General features: G+C 34.6%; 1 protein-coding gene across 2 annotated transcripts in view; it reads left to right on the forward strand.

Annotated features, from left to right (window-relative positions):
* The first annotated feature begins 2,405 nt into the window (after positions 1 to 2,405).
* LOC126881520 (uncharacterized) overlaps positions 2,406 to 22,534 on the forward strand; it is a 98,789-nt gene continuing 78,660 nt past the window's right edge. Inside the window, exons 1-4 of one of the 2 annotated variants that reach the window (XM_050645823.1) lie at positions 2,406 to 2,796; positions 5,526 to 5,764; positions 14,256 to 14,455; positions 19,591 to 19,780. In XM_050645823.1, the coding sequence (XP_050501780.1) occupies positions 2,552 to 2,796; positions 5,526 to 5,764; positions 14,256 to 14,455; positions 19,591 to 19,780 (874 nt within the window). In that variant the 5' untranslated portion in view covers positions 2,406 to 2,551. The remainder of the gene's footprint in view (positions 2,797 to 5,525; positions 5,765 to 14,255; positions 14,456 to 19,590; positions 19,781 to 22,534) is intronic. The other variant, XM_050645822.1, reaches the window with a different exon arrangement.

Below are 22,534 nucleotides of genomic sequence, written 5' to 3' on the forward strand. Positions count from 1 at the left end.
CATGGTTCGGACATCTAACCCGGATTGACAATAATAGACAAGTAAAAAGAGTGTGGGACGCCAAACCAATAGGGAAGAACAAAAGAGGAAGGCCCTTTAAAGAATAGAACAGTGACATCTCGCTGATACTGCAAAGTAAGGGTAAGACTTGGCAGGAAGCAACACAGGTAGCATCCAATAGGAAGGAATGGAGAGAGTTCGTTAAGAGCTAGGACACCTCAGAAGATTGTAAAATATTGTAATTAATGAATTGTATTATAAACGGCTTAACACCGAAAGGTACAAATGGGTCTACTGATTAAGTAAAGTAAACAGGATCAGATTAGAAAATGTGATCCAGGATTAGGCGACCACAATAGATCTGAAAAGGTCGCAGTGAAATAGAGCAAAATCTATCTGATCGAATCTATCTATCTATGCACTCAAACGATTTTGATTATAAATATGGGCTATTACCTATGAAGTATGGGCCGGCGTAGCTCAGGCGGTAGTATGCTTGGCTCGCGTGCTGGTAGGCCGGGGTTCAAATCCTAGCGCCGGCAAGAACAACTACACATTTTTAAAATGTCTATAGGCCCCAGGTCGACTCAGCCTGAATAAAATGAGTACCTACATCGAACAGAAGAGATTAACCTGGTACGGACATGTCAGAAGAGCAGACCAAAATCGGTGGATAAACAGAATAACAGAGTGGAGCCCGATAGGAAAAAGGAAGAGAGACAGACCCCGAAGATCCTTCAGAGATGAAGTAGACGAAGCAATGGAGAGAAGAAATCTACAGGAAGGGGACTGGCAAGACAGAAAGAGCTGGAGAGAACGGTTGAGTGAAGGAATACAGTGAAAACTGTAAATCCTTAGTATATACAGTGATGAGCGCGCTAATAACCGGCAAAATAGCACAAAAGATGGAAAACGTATAAAGTTGTAAGATAAAAAGAAATGAAACTAGTCGAGCTGGGAAATTTAGCGATATTAACCTAAAAATTTACATTATATTGATTGTTTCCCACCTTCACACTTATCAGAGGAGTATGCCAACTAAAACTGTCACTGTGACAGTGGTAGTTGCCAAACTCATGCGATACGTCTAAAGGTGGGAAACAACCAATATAATGTAAATTTATAAGTTAATATCGCTAAAGTTCCCAGCCCGATTAGTTTCATTTCTTTTTATCTCACAAATTAATACGTTTTCCATCTTTTGTGCTATTTTGCCGGTTATTAGCGCGCTCATCACTGTATATACCTGAAGTAAAACCAGGGGTAATAATAGGCAGTTGAAGCGTAGCACTGGCCCTGTTACCTTCATTGTATACCGTAAGCCCTAGATATAGCAGACTACCCTGCTATAATCCCAAAGCCGCGTCAGCGGTATAAAACGGGAGACTATTATTATTAAACGCTTTTATTTAGTTCAATAGTTTGCGTCAAATCTTTAGACAATAATTTGAGTGCCTTTTCTCCAATGCAAATGAATGAACATTTGCAGACATATGCATTCGCGGGAACAATACACGAATAATAATCAATAATTTTTTTTTATGTTTATTAATTGTTTAAATAAAAAAAACTATTTTAATGAAAAATGCTTAAATTCTCTTGTTTTTTACAATGTAAAAACTTGAAACTTTTACGTGTTGTAGCTAATGATATGAACTATACATAATTTCACTTTTTACGTTAATTGTTTACGTTATGCTTCATAAATAAACAATAAAGTTTCAATTTTTTTGCCGATTCCGACTACTTTTCATGTTAGTACATCATATGTTTTATACATATTTTAAGAAACATGACGATATATTTTAATGTTTGAAAAGTGTAAGACTAAAAAGTAAAAAATAAAAAAATATGAAAAATTTTTTTTAAGAAACGCTTTTCTTTAGTTACGAGTGACTAAAATTAAAAATATTATAAAAAAATCAACTAAAAAGCAAAAAATAAAAAAAATTGAAAAAATCTAACACATTCGTTAAGGAAAAGCGTGGGGCGAAAACCGTTTATTCGATGAAGACGCGCCACGCTTTTCTTTGACGAATGTGTTAGATTTTTTCAATTTTTTTGATTTTTTCCTTTTTATTTTTTATTTTATAATATTTTTAATTTTAGTCACTCTTAATTAAAAAAAAGCGTTTCGTAAAAAAATTTTTTTCATATTTTTTTATTATATTATACCTATCAAGTATACCGTAGCTCGTTTAGTATCGAATATTATGCGTAAATAATATTCATATTGTCAAGGATATAATCTTTTAGTTATCTAATGCGTTCATTTAAAAATAACATAGAAGTATGTAAGTAGGTATCTACTATTTCTATGGGTTTAATATTTTTAAGTACATTTTGAAACTAAATTTAACAAGTACACCTCGTGTGAATTACTTCACAGATCAGCACGTTTGTATACGAAGTTTATTTTTTAAGTCCTACCCACCCAGCTAACAAGATTAACGGATTCATTCCAGGGCTTCTTTTATCATTATGTTAGTCGTATTTCAGACACCAAATTAAATTTTTACATTTGAAATCCTAGAAAACACAATAGCCATAGATGAATTTGGTTAATTTTTTATTGTTTGTAATCCCTATTTTTGTTTCGTGTACCAAAAGTTTATTAAACGATATATGCGGGAAAAATAATGGCAAAAGATTTTATTTGGAGCCTGGAGAAAGTGGAACATTACTGGCAGAGTATAAAAATAATGTTTTGGTTCAAAATAAAAATGTTAGTTTGTATAATAAGTGTACCGTAGAGTTTATAACTTGTCCATCTTGTATTGTTGATATTCAGTTTAGGTAAGTATGTGATTTTTGTTTGTATAACACAAATATGCTGATAATTTTACTAAATGGTCCTTTATTTTATTGATTTTCTCACAATTCTTTTTAGTCACCTTTCTCCCCATAACTTTTCTCTTTTTTTCCTTGTCTTTAACTCTAATAAATGTATCAATATACTTAGGGCATAGGGCCTAGTAGGCGCATAGCTTTATTGATCATTCTTCTCCATCCATTCTTGTCCATTGCTATCATCTTCCAATTTATGACATTGAGTCTTATTAGATCATCTTCTCTAAAGTCCTCTAAGTGTACTCAGCAGTAGCATTTTTGGCAGTCTCCCTCTGGCATTCTCTGTATGTGTCCTAGTTATCTTGGTCGTTGGTTTTCTTATTACTCCTAGTATAACTCTCTGGCTCCCCATATAACTCTCTCAGATCTTCATTTGTCTTTCTGATCCAAACACCGTTATTTATTTTTTCCTCCAAATATTTTCCTTATTCCTTTTCGTTTCCATATCTGCACTATTTCTTGTTGCTTTTTATTTAATATCCATGTCTCTGGTGCATAAGGCACTATAGACTTAATAACCGTTTATTAACCTGTATATTCTTAATTTGCCACCTCTTGATATGTCCATATTTTGTCGATTAATATCTGCATTTGTTTATGTATGCGATTTCTTTAATATTTGAACATCTCAAATGTTATTTGATTGTTTACTAGACTTTTGTTATTGTTTAGGCTCCCTATATGTAATATTTTTAACTTCTTCCTTAGTAGAAGGCAGCTCGTTGATATGATTTGGATTTAACTGTATTTGGATATTCTACTTCGTTATCTAAATTTACTTTCAGATTTTCTTGCCAATTCAGCAAATTTCAAAATATTCCGTCCATCTGTTTAAAATGTATGTTTCATTCATTACAGTTTTTCCATTTTGGATTTTCATAAATGCAGGTTTAACACATTTTTTTTTCATTTTTTGTCCCCGATGCAGATTTCTTAAATCTTTATTTTTGTAATTTTCCTCAATTCCTTTCAAGAGTTCATTACGTCTTCTTTTCTTTCCTCTCAATTTTTTTTCTAATGTCAGCATTCTTAGTCGTAATTTATTTTGCTCCTCAAGTTTTTCCTACATACGTCATCGAACCATGTTTTCTTCATTTTTTAAATTTCTTCCCTACTGTTTTTGGCTGATTTTACCATATCTTTTTTAATTCTTCCCCACATTTGTTCTAGATTCTCTTATTCTGCTTTGGTTTTGTTCGGTTCCTCGTTGAATGCTTGTTCCTAATTTCCTTTTTCATTTTCTGTCATTAACTTTTTGGTTCTATTCATTCTTCGTTATTTTGTGTCTTTAAGTTCTTCAAAACTGGTATGATCTGTTTCATTCTCACTCCTATCACAAAGTGATCAGAGTCTGCGTTCGGCCCTGTGTATGTCCTGATATTAGAAATAGATACACTTTTTTCGTCCTTCTCAATCAGTACATGGTCGATCTGGTTTATGTATATTTTGCATTGAAAGTAGTTGCTCTTTGCATTGAAAGTAGTAACAATCAGATTATTTTCTTGGCGAAGCCTATTAGCAAGTGGCCATATTATTATTTGTTCTCTGGTGCAAACTTTATTTACCTATCGTAGGTGTATAGCTTTTTTCTCTTACAATTTTTGCTTTTGCGTCCCCTAATACCACTTTCAGATTGTATTTAGGTATCTTTTTTTATAAACTACTTTATATTTTCAATTATTTATCCTAGCTCTTTCTAAGTTTCTTTGACTTCTAACTGTTATTCCTCACCATTATAACAGTTGTCTATCTTTCTTATGTCTTTGTTTTTATAAAAAATGGGTTCCTATAATTTTCACTTGTTTATTTGTTTTCCTTTTCCACTTTTTTCTTGTCTTTTCTTTTTATTCCAACCCTTTGTTTCAGCTAATTTTTCCTTTTCATATCATTCCTTAAGCGTTTTTTACTTCTGCTTTCTCAACCTCGCTTATATTATTTCTTTTTGCTTGTGTCTGATATCTTCATATTTTGTTTAATTATTTTTTTTACTTTATCTATTCAGTTCCATTTAGCGTATTGATTTGTACACTCCGGTTTCAACTATTTTAATGAATTGAGACGTTTTGTATTTTGAAATTGTTATAGCTTTTTATTCTGCACTGTCAGAATTCCCCATATCTTCCACAATTTTTGAAAAAACTCTTAATTGGAATTCGAAATTTGGTAATGTAAATTACAATTCATGCTTAATTTTAATTGCTAATCATAATTTTCGTGCCAAAAATGGTTTCATGGCGATTGCTATAACTCTCATGCACTGAGACTGAAAAATATTATTTGCGTCGATTGCATTCACGGGAAAACTTTTACAGAAATATTCGGCAGCAAATATTTCTTGGGGATTTTTTGTCCGGGATTTTTTGTGGGAATATTTTGTCCAAAAAACTTGTGGGGATTATTTGTCCGGAATTTTTTGTGGGGATTTTTTATCCGGTGATTTTTTGTAGGGATTATTTGGGGGATTTTTTGTGGAGATTCTTTGTCTGAGGATTTTTTGTCCAGGGATGATTTGTAGGGATTTTTTGTCCGAGATTATTTGTCTGAGATTATTTATCCGAACCCTGTCCTAAGCTACCTTTTAATATTATACATCATTTTTTGTACAGAAGGTACAATAAAATATTATTTATTTTAATAATTTGTTGTTAACTTTATTATTTTACAAACCATTACAGGTACTTAAATATATCCAGAAATTGTGGAAAGGCTTCAGTTTTCGATACTTGTGGCTGTGATTATGTTTGGATATACGAACCTCCCATTGATGATGCTTCTGGAGAACAATTTTGCGGGAGGTTTATTAAAAGTAATACATCGAATTTGACTTATATTAGTAAAACGAGAACAGTCGCTTTTACTTTCGTATATAATAATGAATATGGGCATGCCTTTACGTTAGACTATTTTACAAAAAGTGAGTATAAATTAATCATTTTTTACTATAAAAATAAGCAATACATTGCGTTTTGTTTATTCGAGCTATTTTTTTTATTTATTTATTCTTCAAATGCGATGCTCTCTTTAAAAGTTTGAGATTAACAATGCAACTTGAGTCCTCAGTACCGGTGCTAGGGTATAAGGCACCCGTCTGCAAAGCTACAATAGGCGATCTTCTGTTTCTTTTAAATTAGTATTTTGTATAACACAGTGATTCTCAACCTGTGGGGCGCGCCCCCCTAGGGGGCGCGCTTTTAGCAATGGGGTGGCGTGAAAATATCAAAAAGAAACCTAAAACATTGACTAATTTACTAAAATCAAAGCAAAACAAAATTCTGACAAGCAAAAAAATAAAATACCCATGAACAAGGAGCTATACATAGTTATGAGCACTGAATACTAAATCAACAAGTTTAATGTAAATTAGTGACTTCCTTGGGCATGTCTTGCAGAGCAAAGCTTATCGAAACAGGGTGTAATATTAGAAATAGACGCTCTCAGTTCTTTCTCTATATTTAGCTGCGCGATCTATAATTGGCCTTTAAAGCAGCCATCGCGGAAAATCCTGTTTCGCAAAGGTAGGATGGTGAAAACGGTAATAGTATACGGAACGCTCTGGTTTTCAGTGCAGAAAACTCATCATTTACCCCTGCCCAAAATTCAAAGAGGGATCTAATATTAAACTGTTTATTGATTTCGGCATTTGCTATGAAGTCTATGAAGGTTCCTTCTTCTGCAGTAGAGAGCTCTTCGGGTGTAATTTGAAACGGATTCCCGACCCACTCATAACTATTAGGTACGTATTAATTGGTCGTCGGCTAAAAAGTATCATTTAAAATTTTTTGTCAGCATTGCTAAATGATTTTCAATGGTTACAAAAACAACTTTCACGTGTTGTTCTTCAACCTGGTAAGTTTTAAAACATTCATCCACATTTTCAAATATTTCTAGGTTTTTTGCTTTAAATTTCTGCTCCACAACAATTTTCTACAGAAAGCGTTAACTGTATCATTCGTATCAAATGTATGTGTATTGGCCCGTTGAAGTTGTAAGTTTAAAATACTTAGTTTCTCGAATATATCAACCAAGTAACTCAATTTCATCAAAAATAAACCATCGTGAAACATCTTGGCTCGCGGCCTCTTTTCTTCTTCTAGAAAAATGGCGATTTCATGTCTTAATTCAAAACACGTTGTCAAAATTTCCCACGTAATAACCATCTTGCCTCACAATAAAATAATAATGCTGAATGTACCGCATCCATGTCTTTGCAAAGTACAGAAAAGATTCTAGTTTTCAAAGGTCTCATTTTTATGTAGATAATTAACTATTGTTACAACCGTAGTTAGCAAAATATTCAAGCCAGAGCTTCTCTGTTGATCATACAGTGCGTCCATATACACATTGGAGACTTTTGTTTCACAAGCGGGTGTAGACTTACCGGACATAGTACGAGCACCATCGATGCATATTCCAACGCAATTCTTCCACTATATTTTTGCTTCATTTATATAAACATTTAACATAGCAAATATTGCAAGCGACTTTGCTATCGATTCTACTGGTTTGCAGAAAAGTAGTTCTACTACTGATCTGCCATCACAAAATCGAACGTAGGCAATAAAATGAGCATATTTATTGCTACTGTTGCCTCATCAAGCTGAATCGAAAACAGCTTTTCACGCAACTTCCTGATTAGCTGATCCTGTACATATTCAGCTATATCACCAATTCGGCGGGCAACAGTATCATTTGATAGAGGTATAAACTCCAATTTTTTAGCAAAATTATCTCCAAACTTTCTACAATTTTGATTGCAGTTGGTAATATAAGATCTTCACCAATAGTGTTAGGCTTTTTAGATCTGGCTATTTAATATCAGACTTTATAAGAGGCAAGCAAAACTATTTCATTCACAGTCAAAGTTTTTATTAAAACTAATTTTTGCTTTTCACGCTATTTTAATTTTAACTCGAAGAATTCTCGGGGTTTGCTAATGTACTCACTATGAAGCGTTTCCCAATGTATTTTTAGTTTATTAGGTTTCATGCTGCTCAAGAAATATTATTATTGTATAGATAGATATATTGTTATTGAACGAGGGGGGGGGGGCGCGGTGAAAATAATTATGGAAAATTGGGGCGCAAATGGTAAAACGTTGAGAAACGCTGGATAACACCAGCAGAAAAAGCTCATTTTGGCGCCCCCCAAACAGGGGCGCCCGCCTGTAGTGCATCCTTTGCAGGCCCGTTATCGCCGGCACTGTGAGTTCTAATTATAATATTTCGAAGAGCAAAGTTGTATTTTATCCATCTGAATCAAAATGTCATTCGGAACAACTCTTAATTTACCCTTTTGTTATCTCCGGCAACTCCTCTCCATGCTCTAACTCCAACTCCAAGTTGTCTTGATATCTAAGTCTCGGTCTTCCTGTGGCTCATTGTCCTATCGACCCTTTTCGGACAAAAACTTTTCTGACTATTATACTTTCCTCTCACCTGATTACACGCCCTATCTTTCCTCTATGCCCTATCCTATCCTTGCTCTTTTATTCCTCTATACCGTTTAATCAGTTCTTGGTTTTTCTGTGTAACTTATCACGTTTCTACTCCATATGTTAGCACTGGTATTACTAGTGTTTGATAAACGGCCACTTTAAATTATCTGGGCAATTTTGAGGCCATCTGCCTTCTGAAACCCTAGTAGTACTTATTGGTAAGCATTATTATTTTTTAAATTTCTTCGCTGACGTTGTTATATTTAGTCAATAGCGAGCTTAGGTATATGAATGTGTCCACACTGTCCAGTTCTAAATCGTCAATTATTATTCTTCTAGGCGTCTGTTTAACCAAGTACAATACATATTTGGGCTTTGGACATTTATATTTAGTCTGATTCTCTGTGCAGATGCCCTTAACGACTGGAATCGGTCAGAGACTCTGTGGACCTAGCTATGATGTCGATGTCTATGTCACCTGTATACCTGACAATTTGTATAGATTTGTTAAAAATAGTGCCATTTGTGTTAATCTGGAACTCCCGAATTACCTCTTGTAGAATAAGGTTAAATAAAAGACACGATTGTCCATCCTGTCTTGGTTCATTTTTGCAATGAAAGGGTCTTCAAAGATCGTTCTGGATTCTGCCATTGCTCGCTGCTCCAATGAGTGTAAGTTCAGTTAGTGGTTCTGAAGCTATTTCCTCGTGTCATTTTTATAATCAACTATTTTTAATGGGAATAAGCCACAATTTTACCAAAAAAAGATTTTATTAACGTTTCGATGCCCAAATCGGGTTTCGTTGTCGAAATACAAAATACTACTAAAATAAACAAAAATGTTGTTGCTAAGTAAAAAAAAAATCTTCTAATAATTTATTTAATCTGACTCATTTATATTGGCAATTCAGACGTATATTATACATTTTAAAGTAGAAGTCTTTAAAATGATATCACCAATATTTATGAGTTGCGTTCCTGGGACGACTTTACTAAAAGATAGTTCATTCGATTACATGAAATCAATCCCAACTCAAGAATATCAGTCACAAAAAAATCATAGCATGTGATCTGTCTTTAAAAAGACAACCAAATGTAACGATGACGGTAAAATTCTCGCGTTAGAGATTCCATAGTAAATCACGAGGGAAAACCAGGAAAAAACCTCTTGATACTATCCCGACATCGTAAGTATTTAGTCTTACATTTAATTTACCGTCAAAAAACTTATACCAAACTCTGACTTTAATATGTTTAAATTATAAATAATATTAATAATATATAGATAACTCGATATGTTATTGACTTACTAATCGTGGTATTTTCTTTCTATTGACTTCCTCTTTTAGTATGGGTAACCACATCCTACTGCATTCTACCGAGGAATTTGCGACACAATTGGTTTCAGTTAGCATAATTAGAGCCGCTTCTTTGATTTTTCTCTTTTTACTATATGATTCTTTCAGGACTATACTTTAATCTCTCCACTGAACTCTATGTTCATTATCCCATGCGTGTTGGCAGATTTGAGATCTATCAAATTCTCTATTTTTAATATAAGACTGATGTTCACTTATTCTAATGTTTAATGGTCTTGATGTTTCACCTAAATAAAATTGTTCGCATTCACAAGGTATTTTATAAATGCAATTCTTTGTTCTTTCTTCTTCATTGTCAGGTTTAGTTTTAGATAGAACAGATCTCAATGTGTTTGTTGTTTTGAAAGTTGTTGAAATGTATTTCCAATTGTTTTAAGTTTCTCGGATAGTCCTTTTATATATGGTATTGATATTTTCCTCGTATTATTTCTTGTGAATGTTGTAGGATCCCGCTCTAAGTTGTTCTGTTCCATTCGATCCAATCTTGACAATTCCTTATTTATAAACGATAATGGATAATTATTTTTTAATAAAACAGAGGTTAACAATTGTTTTTCGTCTTCTAAAAATGAATTTTCGTTAGAACAAGTAATTTTGGCTCTATCATATAAGGATTTAATGATTCCCTTTTTAACGTTGATGTTGTGATTTGATTTGTAATTGAGATATTTGTTGGTGTGTGTTGGTTTTCTATATACTTGAGTCTCATATCCAGTATCCTTCTTTGAGACTAAAACATCGAGGAAAATTAAAGTTTCTTTTTTTAAGGTAAATTAAATGTAAGACTAAATACTTACGATGTCGGGATAGTATCACGAGGTTTTTTCCTGGTTTTCCCTCGTGATTTACTATGGAATCTCTAACACGAGAATTTTACCGTCTTCGTTGCATTTGGTTGTCTTTTTAAAGACAGATCACATGCTATGATTTTTTTGTGACTTATGTTCTTGAGTTGGGATTGATTTCATGTAATCGAATGAACTATCTTTTAGTAAAGTCGTCCCAGGAACGCAACTCATAAATATTGGTGATATCATTTTAAAGTCTTCTACTTTAAAATGTATAATATACGTCTGAATTGCCAATATAAATGAGTCAGATTAAATAAATTATTAGAAGAATTTTTTTTTACTTAGCAACAACATTTTTGTTTATTTTAGTAGTATTTTGTATTTTGACAACGAAACCCGATTTGGGCTTCGAAACGTTAATAAAATCTTTTTTTTTGTACAATTGTGGCTTATTCCCATTAAATTCAGTTAGTGGAATAAGTCAGTAGTAACTTATATCTATTGGCTGAGGTTTTGAAATTCACGAAATATGGTGGGTGTCGAGGCTGAATTCTAGAGTTTTTCAAGAATCTGCCTCATTGTAAAGATTTTTTCTGTTGATGATTTTTTATGTCGGAATCAGCACTGATCTCTTCCCATTAATCATTCGCCGCAAGGCAGCATATGGATTCATAAACGGATGCTGAAGATACCTTGGACATCAAGAAAAACTAATTAGGAAGTACTAGGGAGCGCCAACAAATAAAGAGAACTTCTAACGACTGTTAAATACCGGAAAATGTCTTATGTTATCAAAATAGAGAGCCATAAAAGTGTACTTAGGAAGAGAACAAGTTTCTTGGTTAAATTGTGACATTTTTTGTGAATGGACTGACATTAAATGCAGGATTATAGGAAATAAATTAAATGCAGGACGATTATTTTAGTATCGAGAAGCCTTCGCATTGGTGATGGTGATCGCCAACATCAGATAATTCTGATATAACACGTGAAGAAGAAGGCATTATTCTTTTGTACAATACGTTGGACAGTACCTACGTTATAATAATATGGTATATCAAGTAGAGTGATGCGTCTATAATTATTACACACCATTATGTCTCCGTTTTTGTGAAGTGGACACGGTAGGCCTAATTCCAAGTCTGCGGGTGTTTCTTTCTGTTGCCAAATTTCAGTTATTAACTTATGTATATTTCAAAAGGGTGTGATCACCGTTTTTAAAAAGTTTGTCAGGAAGATTATCCTGGGCTTTGTTATTTTTCAGTTTTAAAATGGCTTCTCTAATTTCTTCTTCGGTCATTTCGGTCTGCCGATCATTTTCATTCATTTCCATCCAATCTTCATGATTGCCATTCAGCAGTCCTTCAAATTAATTCGCCCATCGATTAAGTACATAATATCTGTTCCTTATCACTAATGATTCTAGAACCATTTCTATCTTTACATGCTATTATTCTGGGTTTGAATACCTTTCTACAGTTGTTGATCTGTTGGTAGAATCTCTGTGAGTCTTTTCTGTTATAGCTAACAATCTTGTTTAAAATGTTTTTGTGTTGCTCTTTCTTTTTCCTTTTAAACGCTCTTCTCGTCGAAGGTTTTCATAATCAGTGCCGGCGCTAGGGTATAAGGTGCCCGCCTGCAAAACTAGCACAGGCGCCCCCCCCCACACACACATACACACACAGATACTCATACAAATCCAGCCTCGGAAACATTATGTGTGTTCAAATGGAACAATGAGACCCACATGTCCGAAGATCAGACCGGTCACACTGCGTAACCTGACCCCGTATCTATCTGACCCCCAAGCTGTACCACCACCCCTCCCATCGAAGTACATAACGAATAAGGAGGCTTTGTACTGAACGTTACCTTGGATGCCCTGGGTAATGGAAGATCCTCTGTATTACTTTTTGTGGTTAAACCACCTGATTTTAGGGGTAGCTAGAAGAGCTTTCTCCCTATTAATGAATTGATTATGGCCTTGTGTCCTAAAAATATGGCGAGGCACCAACTAATTCGGTGTCCCGCTATCCGCAAATGTCCCCGGTAAATAAAGTTCGGTTACAGTTTTATTGGATCCATCATCTGACAAAACAACTTCACTTTAACTTTTTTAAGAAATTGGCTAAGAGAACTAAGTTTGATTTTTTGTGTCATTTCTTCGTTTTCGGCTTTTAAATTAATAATAATGTTGAGTACTTAACAGATATAATTCTATATTAATTGAACGCTAGATTCTTTAACTGCAGAGTACAACTGACAAACTATTCTGTATTATAATCACATGAAATACATAATAAAATAGCTCTAAACTAAATTTTATGTAAAATGTTTATTTTAAATACCGGGTGTCCTCTTATATTTTCCCCCATTTTAACTGCTCATAACTTCTAAAAGGCTCAAGATAGAAATATGCGGTTTTCGTTGAAATGTTTTATTTTAGTAAAAGTTTTGTCAGAATGGATTGAGTTTTTTATGTCGCTTTCAATTACGGAAAAAATATGGCGGATTTTTACAAAAAATTTTGTTTACTTTTTTTATTGGAACACCCAGTATATTTTTTTGTAAATTTAAAGAACGGTCATTCACCTATCCAGCGATATAAAGTTTTTTAAAATCGGTTGTCAAATGACTGAGTAATTAATTTTTAAAATGAGAGGTGCAACGTGGATATCACATAACTAAATAACATAACTAAACAAATTGATATTATAAATGTTATGTGAGTTCCACATTGCATCTCTCATTTTAAAAATTAAACGCTCAGTCATTCACAACCGATTTTAAAAAACGTTATATCGCTGGATAGGTAAATGACTGTTCTTTCAATTTACAAAAGAATATACTGGGTGTTTCAATAAAAAAAGTCAACAAGGATTTTTTTCAAAAATCCGCCATTTTTAATTCAAAAGCGATATAAAAAATTAAATCCATTCAAACAAAACTTTTACTAAAATAAAATTTCTATCTTGAGTCGTTTAGAAGTTATAGCCAGTTAAAATGGGAGAAAATTTAAGTGGACACCCGGTATGTGGGATTTTATGGGATTAATACATAACTTGATACCTATTAATAGGTAATTACATAATACTTAAATTAGACAGGCGCAGGCGGCATGAAAACAGTATCACAATCTTGTCTATTCTACTAGAAATCATTCATTTCCTCTCATAACTGCTGATACAAAACTAACAACTTGCAAGGAATTTGAAGAACATAAACAAAGCATTCTCATTTAAGAGCAAAGTTGTTTAGTTGAAATATGATATCTTTGACCAATAAATTATATTACTACATGGTAAGAATTCTACGCGGCATTGCATATTTTTGTATATTATGTAATATTCAAAACTAACAAACAAACACAGATTAGGGTATTATTTAAAACGAAAAACGATTATGGTATTAAAAACGATTAGGGTATTATTTATTATGACGAATTATTTAAAAAATTAATTTTTCTATTTTAGTATTTTACATAATACCAGCAGAAAAAAAGCTCATTCTGACGCCCCCCAAATAGGGGCGCCCGCCTGCAATGCATCCCTTGCAGGCCCATTATCGCCGGCCCTGTTCATAATCCTCCAAAGTTAATCTTGTTTTGGGCTGTGTGAGTCACACACTCTTTAATTTTTGTTGAAACCAAAATATGGTAATCAGTGTTAAAGTAAAACCATTAAAAATTAGTTTATATGAGAATGTTATTATTATCTATTCACAGATACATGCGTTTTGCTTTTACTGGTAGACAGGTCACCTTATTAAAGAGATATGGTGATATTCATTTTTATTTTATAGGGAATAGATTTGTTTTGCAAGGTTATCCTACAGCGAGTAATATGAACAATGCAAGTCAATTCATATCGTCGCCTTTTTTTCCACATTTGTACCCCATGGATTTAAGCGTTGAATACGTTATAAATTGCGAAACGATGGAATCATGCCGAATTAGCCTATTATTCACCGATTTTCTCGTGGACCCATCATCGATTATAGAGGTTAGTATAGAGCTATATAAATTATCAAAAACACAGTGGCGACGCGTGACTTTTTCTGAAGTGTTACCAAAACCAGATGCAAAAAATATTATTTAAAAAAATGAAGATATGGCTAAATGTATATATACACTCACCGGCACAAAATTCCGCCACCCAAAATTTTTGATTAAGTTTGACAATCTATAACTTTATCATTTGTACTTCGATTTTAAAGATTCTTGCACGAGTTTGTAGGTATATGTATTGATGTTAATTGCTATTATTCCGGTAACAAAAAATTGCTTAGATGGCATTAGGGGTGAATGTAAGCGTTGTTTTTTCTCCTAACTTTAAAAAATTCTGTGGAAAAATCGGAGGGCTGATTTTGTTAAAAATATCAAACGCACTAAAATTAACAAAACAAATTTAACAACAAAACAAAACAATTCAATAGCGGTTATGTCCACCTCTTGTAGCAACGACTGCTCGCAATCTGTTTAACATCTAATAAAGATGTGTTTTCCTTGCCTGGGGAATAGCTCGATATTCCTCTACCAGGGCCATAACTCTACCAAATTTTCTGGAAGCCTAGGATGACGGCAAATAGCTTTTTTTATTTATCCCATAAATGCTCAATATGATTGAGATCTGGGCTGCATGCGGGCAATTCTAATCTTATCAATCCAACCTCAATTGTATGAGTCAATCAGTGTTTTTATTTACAAAAAATGGTACAGCTCTTACAAGAAAAAGATATTCGGATAATTCAAAAAACAAAATGTTGGTGATGCCTCCGGGAAAATATGATAGGACTATGAAACAAAATCAGCTATTCCATTTTTCCACAGAATTTTTTAAAATTAGGAGAAAATACAACGCTTCCTTTCACCCCTGTACAATGACATCATCATCATTCTCTTTGCCTTATCCCTCTGCGGGGTCGGCTTCCCTAATTGCATTTCTCCACATCACTCTATTTTGGGTCATCAATGTCAATCCCCTTTACCAACATGTCCTGCCTTATCGTCTCCCCCCAGGTCTTCTTTGGTCTTCCTCTCCTACTCCTTCCAGGAATCTGCACTTCAGCTATTCTTCGTATTGGGTGATTAACGTCTCGATGTTGAACATGAATAAACCATCTTAACATATGCTCTCTCATTTTGGCATCAATTGGTGCCACACCTAGACTTCCCCTAATATACTCATTTCTAATTTTATCCTTCTTTGTCACTCCACTCATCCATCTAAGCATTCTCATTTCCGCCACATGCATTCGTTGTTCCTCTTTCTTTTTCACTGCCCTACATTCAGTTCCGTACATCATAGCCGGTCTTATGGCTGTTTTATAGAATTTTCCCTTCAGCTTCATTGGCATTTTTCTGTCACACAACACACCACTCGCTTCTTTCCACTTCATCCATCCAGCCCTAATTCTGCTGCATGCATCGCCATCTATTTCTCCATTACTCTGTAATCCCGATCCTAGGTACTTAAAACTATTGCTTTTCACAATCACTTCACCATCCAAAGATACCATTTTATTTGTAGTAACTCCATCTTTAAATGAACATTCCAAATACTCTGTTTTTGACCTACTAAGTTTTAAACCTTTTTCCTCCAGAGCTTGTCTCCACTGTTCCAGTTTTTGTTCTAAGTCTCTTTCACTATTTCCTACTAACACGACATCATCAGCATACATTAAGCACCATGGAATGTTACCCTGTAGTTTCGCTGTTATCTGGTCCAAAACTAATGAGAATAAATACGGACTAAGCACAGAGCCTTGGTGCAATCCTACTTTCACATGAAATTTATCAGTCTCTCCCACACCTGTCCTAACACTAGTCGTTACTCCCTCATACATATCCCTCACAATCTTTACATATTCACCAGGGACTCCTTTCTTATTGAGTGCCCACCACAGAATCTCTCGAGGAACTCTATCATATGCTTTCTCAAGATCAATGAATACCATATGAGCGTTTGTTTCTTTACTTCTGTATTTTTCCATCAACTGCCTTATAATGAAAATTGCATCTGTTGTTGATCTACCCTGCATAAAGCCAAATTGATTCTCGGATATTTCGGTCTCTTCACGTATCCGTCTATCAATTACTCTTTCCCATATTTTCATGGTGTGGATAAGCAGTTTTATAGCCCTGTAGTTTGTACATTGTTGTATATCTCCCTTGTTTTTGTAAACAGGTACCAGTATACTGCTTCTCCATTCGTCTGGCATTTGTCCAACTTCCATAATTCTATTAAATAGACCTGCTAGCCACCTTGTTCCTGTCTCTCCCAATGCTCTCCATACTTCCCCAGGAATATCATCTGGTCCTACCGCTTTTCCTTTCTTTATTTTTTGAAGCGCTTGAGCCACTTCCTCGTTCCTCGTTTGTTATTTTGGTGACCATTGCTGCTACTGTCTCCGTTGGCTCTACAGGCTGTCTGTCAAATTCTTCATTTAATAAGCTGTCAAAGTATTTTCTCCATCTCTTTTTGACATCCCTTTCGTGAACTAGTATTTTATTATGTTCATCTCGGATACATCTAATCTGATTAAAATCTTTTGCTTTCTTTGCTCTCTGTTTGGCTATTTTATATCTTCGTTTCGCCTTCCCTGGTATCAAGTTGATCGTATAGGTTTGAATACGCTTCTGCTTTGGCTTTTGCTACTGCTACTTTCGCTTCCTTTTTCGCCACCATATAGTTTTGAAGATCTGTGTCGGATCTGGTTTCTTGCCACTTTTTATATAATTTTCTCTTCTCTTTTATTTTTCCTTGTACTTCGTTTGACCACCACCAAGTCTCTTTATCCTCAAATTTTTTTCCTGACGTTTTCCCAAGTATTTAAATAGCAGTCTCTCTAATATTACTGGCCATTTTTCTCCAAATTGTATTAGGGCTACCTTTCATGTTCCAACATATTTTTTCTACTATTCTTCTCCTGAATGGACCTTCTTTCTCATCTTTTAACAGCCACCACTTGATTTTTTGTGGTCCTCTCCGATATTTTTGTTTAGTTTCGCTTTTTACTTCGATGTCCAGAACAAGCAGCTTATGTTGTTGACTTAATGTCTCACTAACCCCTGTACAATGACATGCAAGCAAAATTTTTTGTTACCGGAATAATACCAAACAATATGAATACATGTACCTACAAACTGGTGTAAGAATCTTGAAAATCGGAGCACAAATAATAAAGTTATAAATTGTCAAAATAAAAAATTTTGGGTGGCGGAATTTTGTGCCGTTGAGTGTAGCTTCAATAATATCATTTTGTATATCACTTGAAACTCTCGAAAAAACAGATGTTTCTCGATGTTGACAAAATTTTTGATTTTTTTTTGACAATTAATGTCAACAATTCCCTGTAATTGCCTGGATTGTCAGAGTCGTCGCACTCAAAATGACCACGAAACGCTGTTCTTGTTTGGCCCAAAAACATACAGTATCTATTATAAGTGTGCTTAGGATATACCTATCTATTTTTTTAACAAATTCATTATGTTTAGCAATATTTGCTTTAAAAGCTTGGTTAAGAGAACTTTTGATTTTTGTTTTGCCAAACTGAATCAAATTGGGTATACATCTTACATGTAGGTAACGGAGAAATTTCATGTCTCCTTTTTAAAAATCTAACACTATTTAAATCGTGAACCTGGTCCACCCATTTTTCTGTAGAAACCAGAAGACATGGCCAACAATACAGTATGTTTTTCTTGCAACCATAATATAACCAAGGATTTTCACTGTACCAACTAAATTTAAAATATCGAACTACTTTTGTTGATTCCTTTTTTAAATTGTTTAAAATAGGTCTTTCATTTTTAATCTCATTTTTTTTCTTCAAAATTATACAAGGAGAATTACTTTTCAAGTAGTTGATCGATTAAGAAGCGACACTCATCCATGGTTAACTGCACGCACACTTCTTATAGGTACTGTCACCAATTTTAAATTTGGTAACAGCGCTACTGATACACAGCGCGCTTCTGCCGTCGCTTCTTCAAAATTTTCAGTCACTAGCCGGTCCCGAGCGCCAGCGTGGGTATATAACCATTATAACCAGAAATGAGTCTGGTAACAGAGTATAATAAAGTGCAACTGAGTCACATAAACTCGCCAATATTTTCGTATCTACGAGTAGTTAGCTATTTACTGAGTTAGGTACTATTACCACATAATATAATAATATATTTCTATTGGTAAAAATATTGGTAAATAGAATTATTCATGGTCATAAAATATTTATTTGCAAGATTTTTAACTGTTACCAATGGTAACAGTGGTTACATGGACGCTTCGCCACTGCAAAAACATGTTTTCGGAAAATTGTTTCTTGCAGCTTATTGAGCATAAGTTCATTTATCATACCTTGTAACGGGTAGTTCTTTCAAGTAGTACTCAGTAAAACACAGGTTCAAAATAAATAAATATATTATGGATATTTATATACAGAGTAAAATTAAAATAATTAAATAAAATAATATTCTGTCTTTGCTCCGACCTCTAAGAGAGCCCCCTTGGCGGAAGTATGTAAAAGAAAACTAAATTGTATTTACTATTATCAAGAACGCAATAACAATATTATTAAAATACAGGAAGCAATCACGCTATACGGAATCAACATATAATATAAATAAGTACACACAGACTCGTAGCTCCCGATTATACTTTAATCCGATATAATCACACATATTCTCACAATCAAAACATTCACACACAGCTATCTATACAACAACTCCGGATTGGAGAACACAGCAATCGCTCACTGAGGTTACACTGTTACCAGCGAAGCATCTCTTCAATACAGAGTTCTTTCGCCCCGGCAGGTTCCGACTTACTCTGTCGCATAACTGCCGTTTGCTCCCAGCTCAACCCGCTTTTCAGTTAAGTATACTGAGTGGAACTGGCTTTTTGATCCTCGGCTTTCTTCTTAAATACACTCTGGGTAGCCCATCACTCCTTGGGTGGAGTGGAAGTTAATGGGGGTGCGTTGGTATAGATTCGCGTTCGGTCCTCTGCTGACGGGCTGTTGAATGCCAGGCGAAAGGCATATCGTTACAACATTGACGTAAATAAATCATAATTATAAGGTTTAGGCTTTTAAAATTGTTTGATTTCAAAAATCGTACCTTAATATTATATTTCAGTTTTTTGATTGGACTGGCCAAAGAATTCATGTGATTTCGGGGAATGTATTCAGACCACCAGTTATCATCAGCAACGGCCCTTCTTTGGTGGTAAGATTTTATGCAAATGGAGCTTCACACCTTGGATTTAAAGCTTCCTATTCATTCATATTGGGAAACATAGAGGATTCTGCATTTAAACCGCATATAGGTAATTATGAAAAATATGTTTTTAAGGTAAAATAAAAACAGTCTGACTAATTAGCTCGCACTACATTTTTAGTTCAACATTTATTGATAAAAATTTAATTATTGGTAGTATGAAGCTTTTTATCAGTCTTAATTTTGTTTTCATAGCTACTTTGCTTCCTCTTCCCGTGAGTCCTCTTATTGTGGCTCTGACCATTGCTGTTTTCTGGATTATCACTTTAATATGTGGTGTGCATGTTAAACATTTGTCCAGTATGACTCGTTTTACTATTCAATGTATCTGTCTTGCACTGTTCACTATTTTTCTCTTTTTAAAGATAACCGCTTGTGATTGATTGCTATTTTTCATTTAATACATCTCCATTCTTCTATTGTATTCAGTGCCGTCTGTAGATTTCTATCAGTTATATGTGTTTTGCCGCGATTGCAATGTTCAGCATAAATGCTGAGTAGTGCTCCAGATGTTCTTGGATTGTCTAAAGGGCGATAAGGCTGCCCATTGTGGTACTTGAGCTTTCGGGGTTTTGGTGTTCAGATAGAACTGGCCTTATCTGAACCCTGAATCTCCGGTCGCTTACGTATGAGGAGATGAGTTTCGTTATGGCCCCGCTGTATCCACGATTTCTCATTTTGTATGTTGATGTTTTATGCACACTCTGTCGAAGCCGTTTCTTACATTCAAGAAGGCTGCACCTTTGTATTGCTTGTTTTTGAATCTAGCTACTTTGTACTCTGCAAGTCTGATCACTTGTAGCTGATTAATTGTGCTTCTGAAGCTAATTCTATCCTGTCTGTCTCTAATTGGAGCCTAGTTTGGATGACTTGCTCTACTATCTTGCCCAATGCTATAAGTAAGCTATCGTGATTATATGAGCTTCCTTCCATCGGATCGGGAAGAGCCTATGTATAAGTATTGCGTTATTTGAGAGAGCTCTGTTTGAGATTTGATGCGAACCAGGTGTTTTCCTTGATGAACTTTTTCTGATTAAAAATGAATAACCATTTTCAAAACGAAAATACAGCCGAACCATATTCCAGTCCAATCAGAGAGTGCAGCAAGCACCTCTACCGGTTTCGAAACTTATTAGTCTCTCATCAGAAGGCACATATGCTGCTCTCCCTGATCCAACCAAAACAAACCCCAGCGTGCAGTCCTGGATTGCAACGAACGACATGGCATAGATGCCCTAGCGGCAACTACTAGCCAAAAAGACTAAGTTTCCACTCTAATGGCATATAAAACAACATAATGCTATTCTACACCCCACCAGAATGAAAACAATGGGAACCTTCTCTGGTTACACCTCCGAGGCTTCTACAATTTGCAAGCCATACGGATGCTGAGACTAAGGAAGTTAGCGGATTTCTACAATTTACAATTCACGTCTCATCTGCTCAGGGCGGTAAAGTTCCAAATGTAACTGTTTTCATTCTGGTGGGGTGTAGAATAGCATTATGTTGTTTTATATGCCGTTAAAGTGGAAACTTAGTCTTTTTGCTAGCAGTTGTCGTTACGGCATCTATGCCATTTCGTTCGTTGCAATCCGGGACTGCACGCTGGGGTTTGTTTTGGTTGGATCAGGGAGAGCAGCATATGTGCCTCCTGATGAGAGACTAATAAGTTTCGAAACCGGTAGAGGTTGGACTGGAATATGGTTCGGCTGTATTTTCGTTTTGCAACGAAATTGAAAATGGTTATTTATTTTTGATTTATATTTACTCTGATTGGAGTATGAAGGGAACCATTCTCGTTGGAACTTTACCGCGCTGAGCAGATGGGACGTGAATTGTAAATTGTAGAATTCCCTCATCTTCCTTAGTCTCAGCATCCGTATGACTTGCAAATTGTAGAAGCCTCGGAGGTGTAACCAGAGAAGGTTTCCATTGTTTTCATTCTGGTGGGGTGTAGAATAGCATTATGTTCTTTTATATGCTATTAGAGTGGAAACTTAATCTTTTTTCTGATTAGTTCACTTATTTTGTCTGGGTGATGGGGGATTTATTATTTCTTCATGTTATTCGGTGTTTCCAGTTTTGTCTCCTCGATTTAACTCTGATCACGGTTCAAATCTGTACAACAGTATAGGGAAGATATAATATTGTAGTAATCTGATTTTTATGGGCAGGTATTAATAAATCATGACATTTGAATAGCTTAGCCATTTTTTGAAATGCAGATCTTGCTTTATCTATCCTACATTATTTGGCCACTATTATAGTATCCAAATGAGTTAATAGAAAAATATTTCATGGAAAGAAGTTGGCTCAATGGGTCTTATGGCAGTGGTGTCTTTTTAGTTCACTAGAAAATATTTAATATTATTCCGTTTCTGTTTTTAGACGATTCTTCTAATGTTCGGGAAAATAGCATATAGGTCGTCGTTGTTTAAAGGACTTGTTGGTATTACATCTGAAGAAATTCTTATTATTTCTTCTTTTTTCATCTGGAATTTTATTGTTGTTGCTTGCATAATGTTCGTGCTGGAGTCTGATGTAATGTATGATATATTCCTTTTCTGACTAAGATAGTAGTTCCTCCTGCTGTAATTGTTCCTGTAGATGTCGTATCCTGAAAACTTAATGTTAATAGTATAAGTTAGTTCAGTTTGGATGTGGAGGAACCGCTAAGATATCCATTCCATATCTGTTTATTAGTTCCTGCAGCAGGTTTGAATTTGTTCTTATACCTCTTAAGTTCCAGGAACCTATCTTCAAATGTTCCCTAGTGTCGTACCTTGGTTCAGTGCTACTTTTA

The sequence above is a fragment of the Diabrotica virgifera genome, chromosome 3 (assembly GCF_917563875.1).
Source record: "Diabrotica virgifera virgifera chromosome 3, PGI_DIABVI_V3a".
Classification (NCBI taxonomy): Eukaryota; Metazoa; Arthropoda; class Insecta; order Coleoptera; family Chrysomelidae; genus Diabrotica; species Diabrotica virgifera.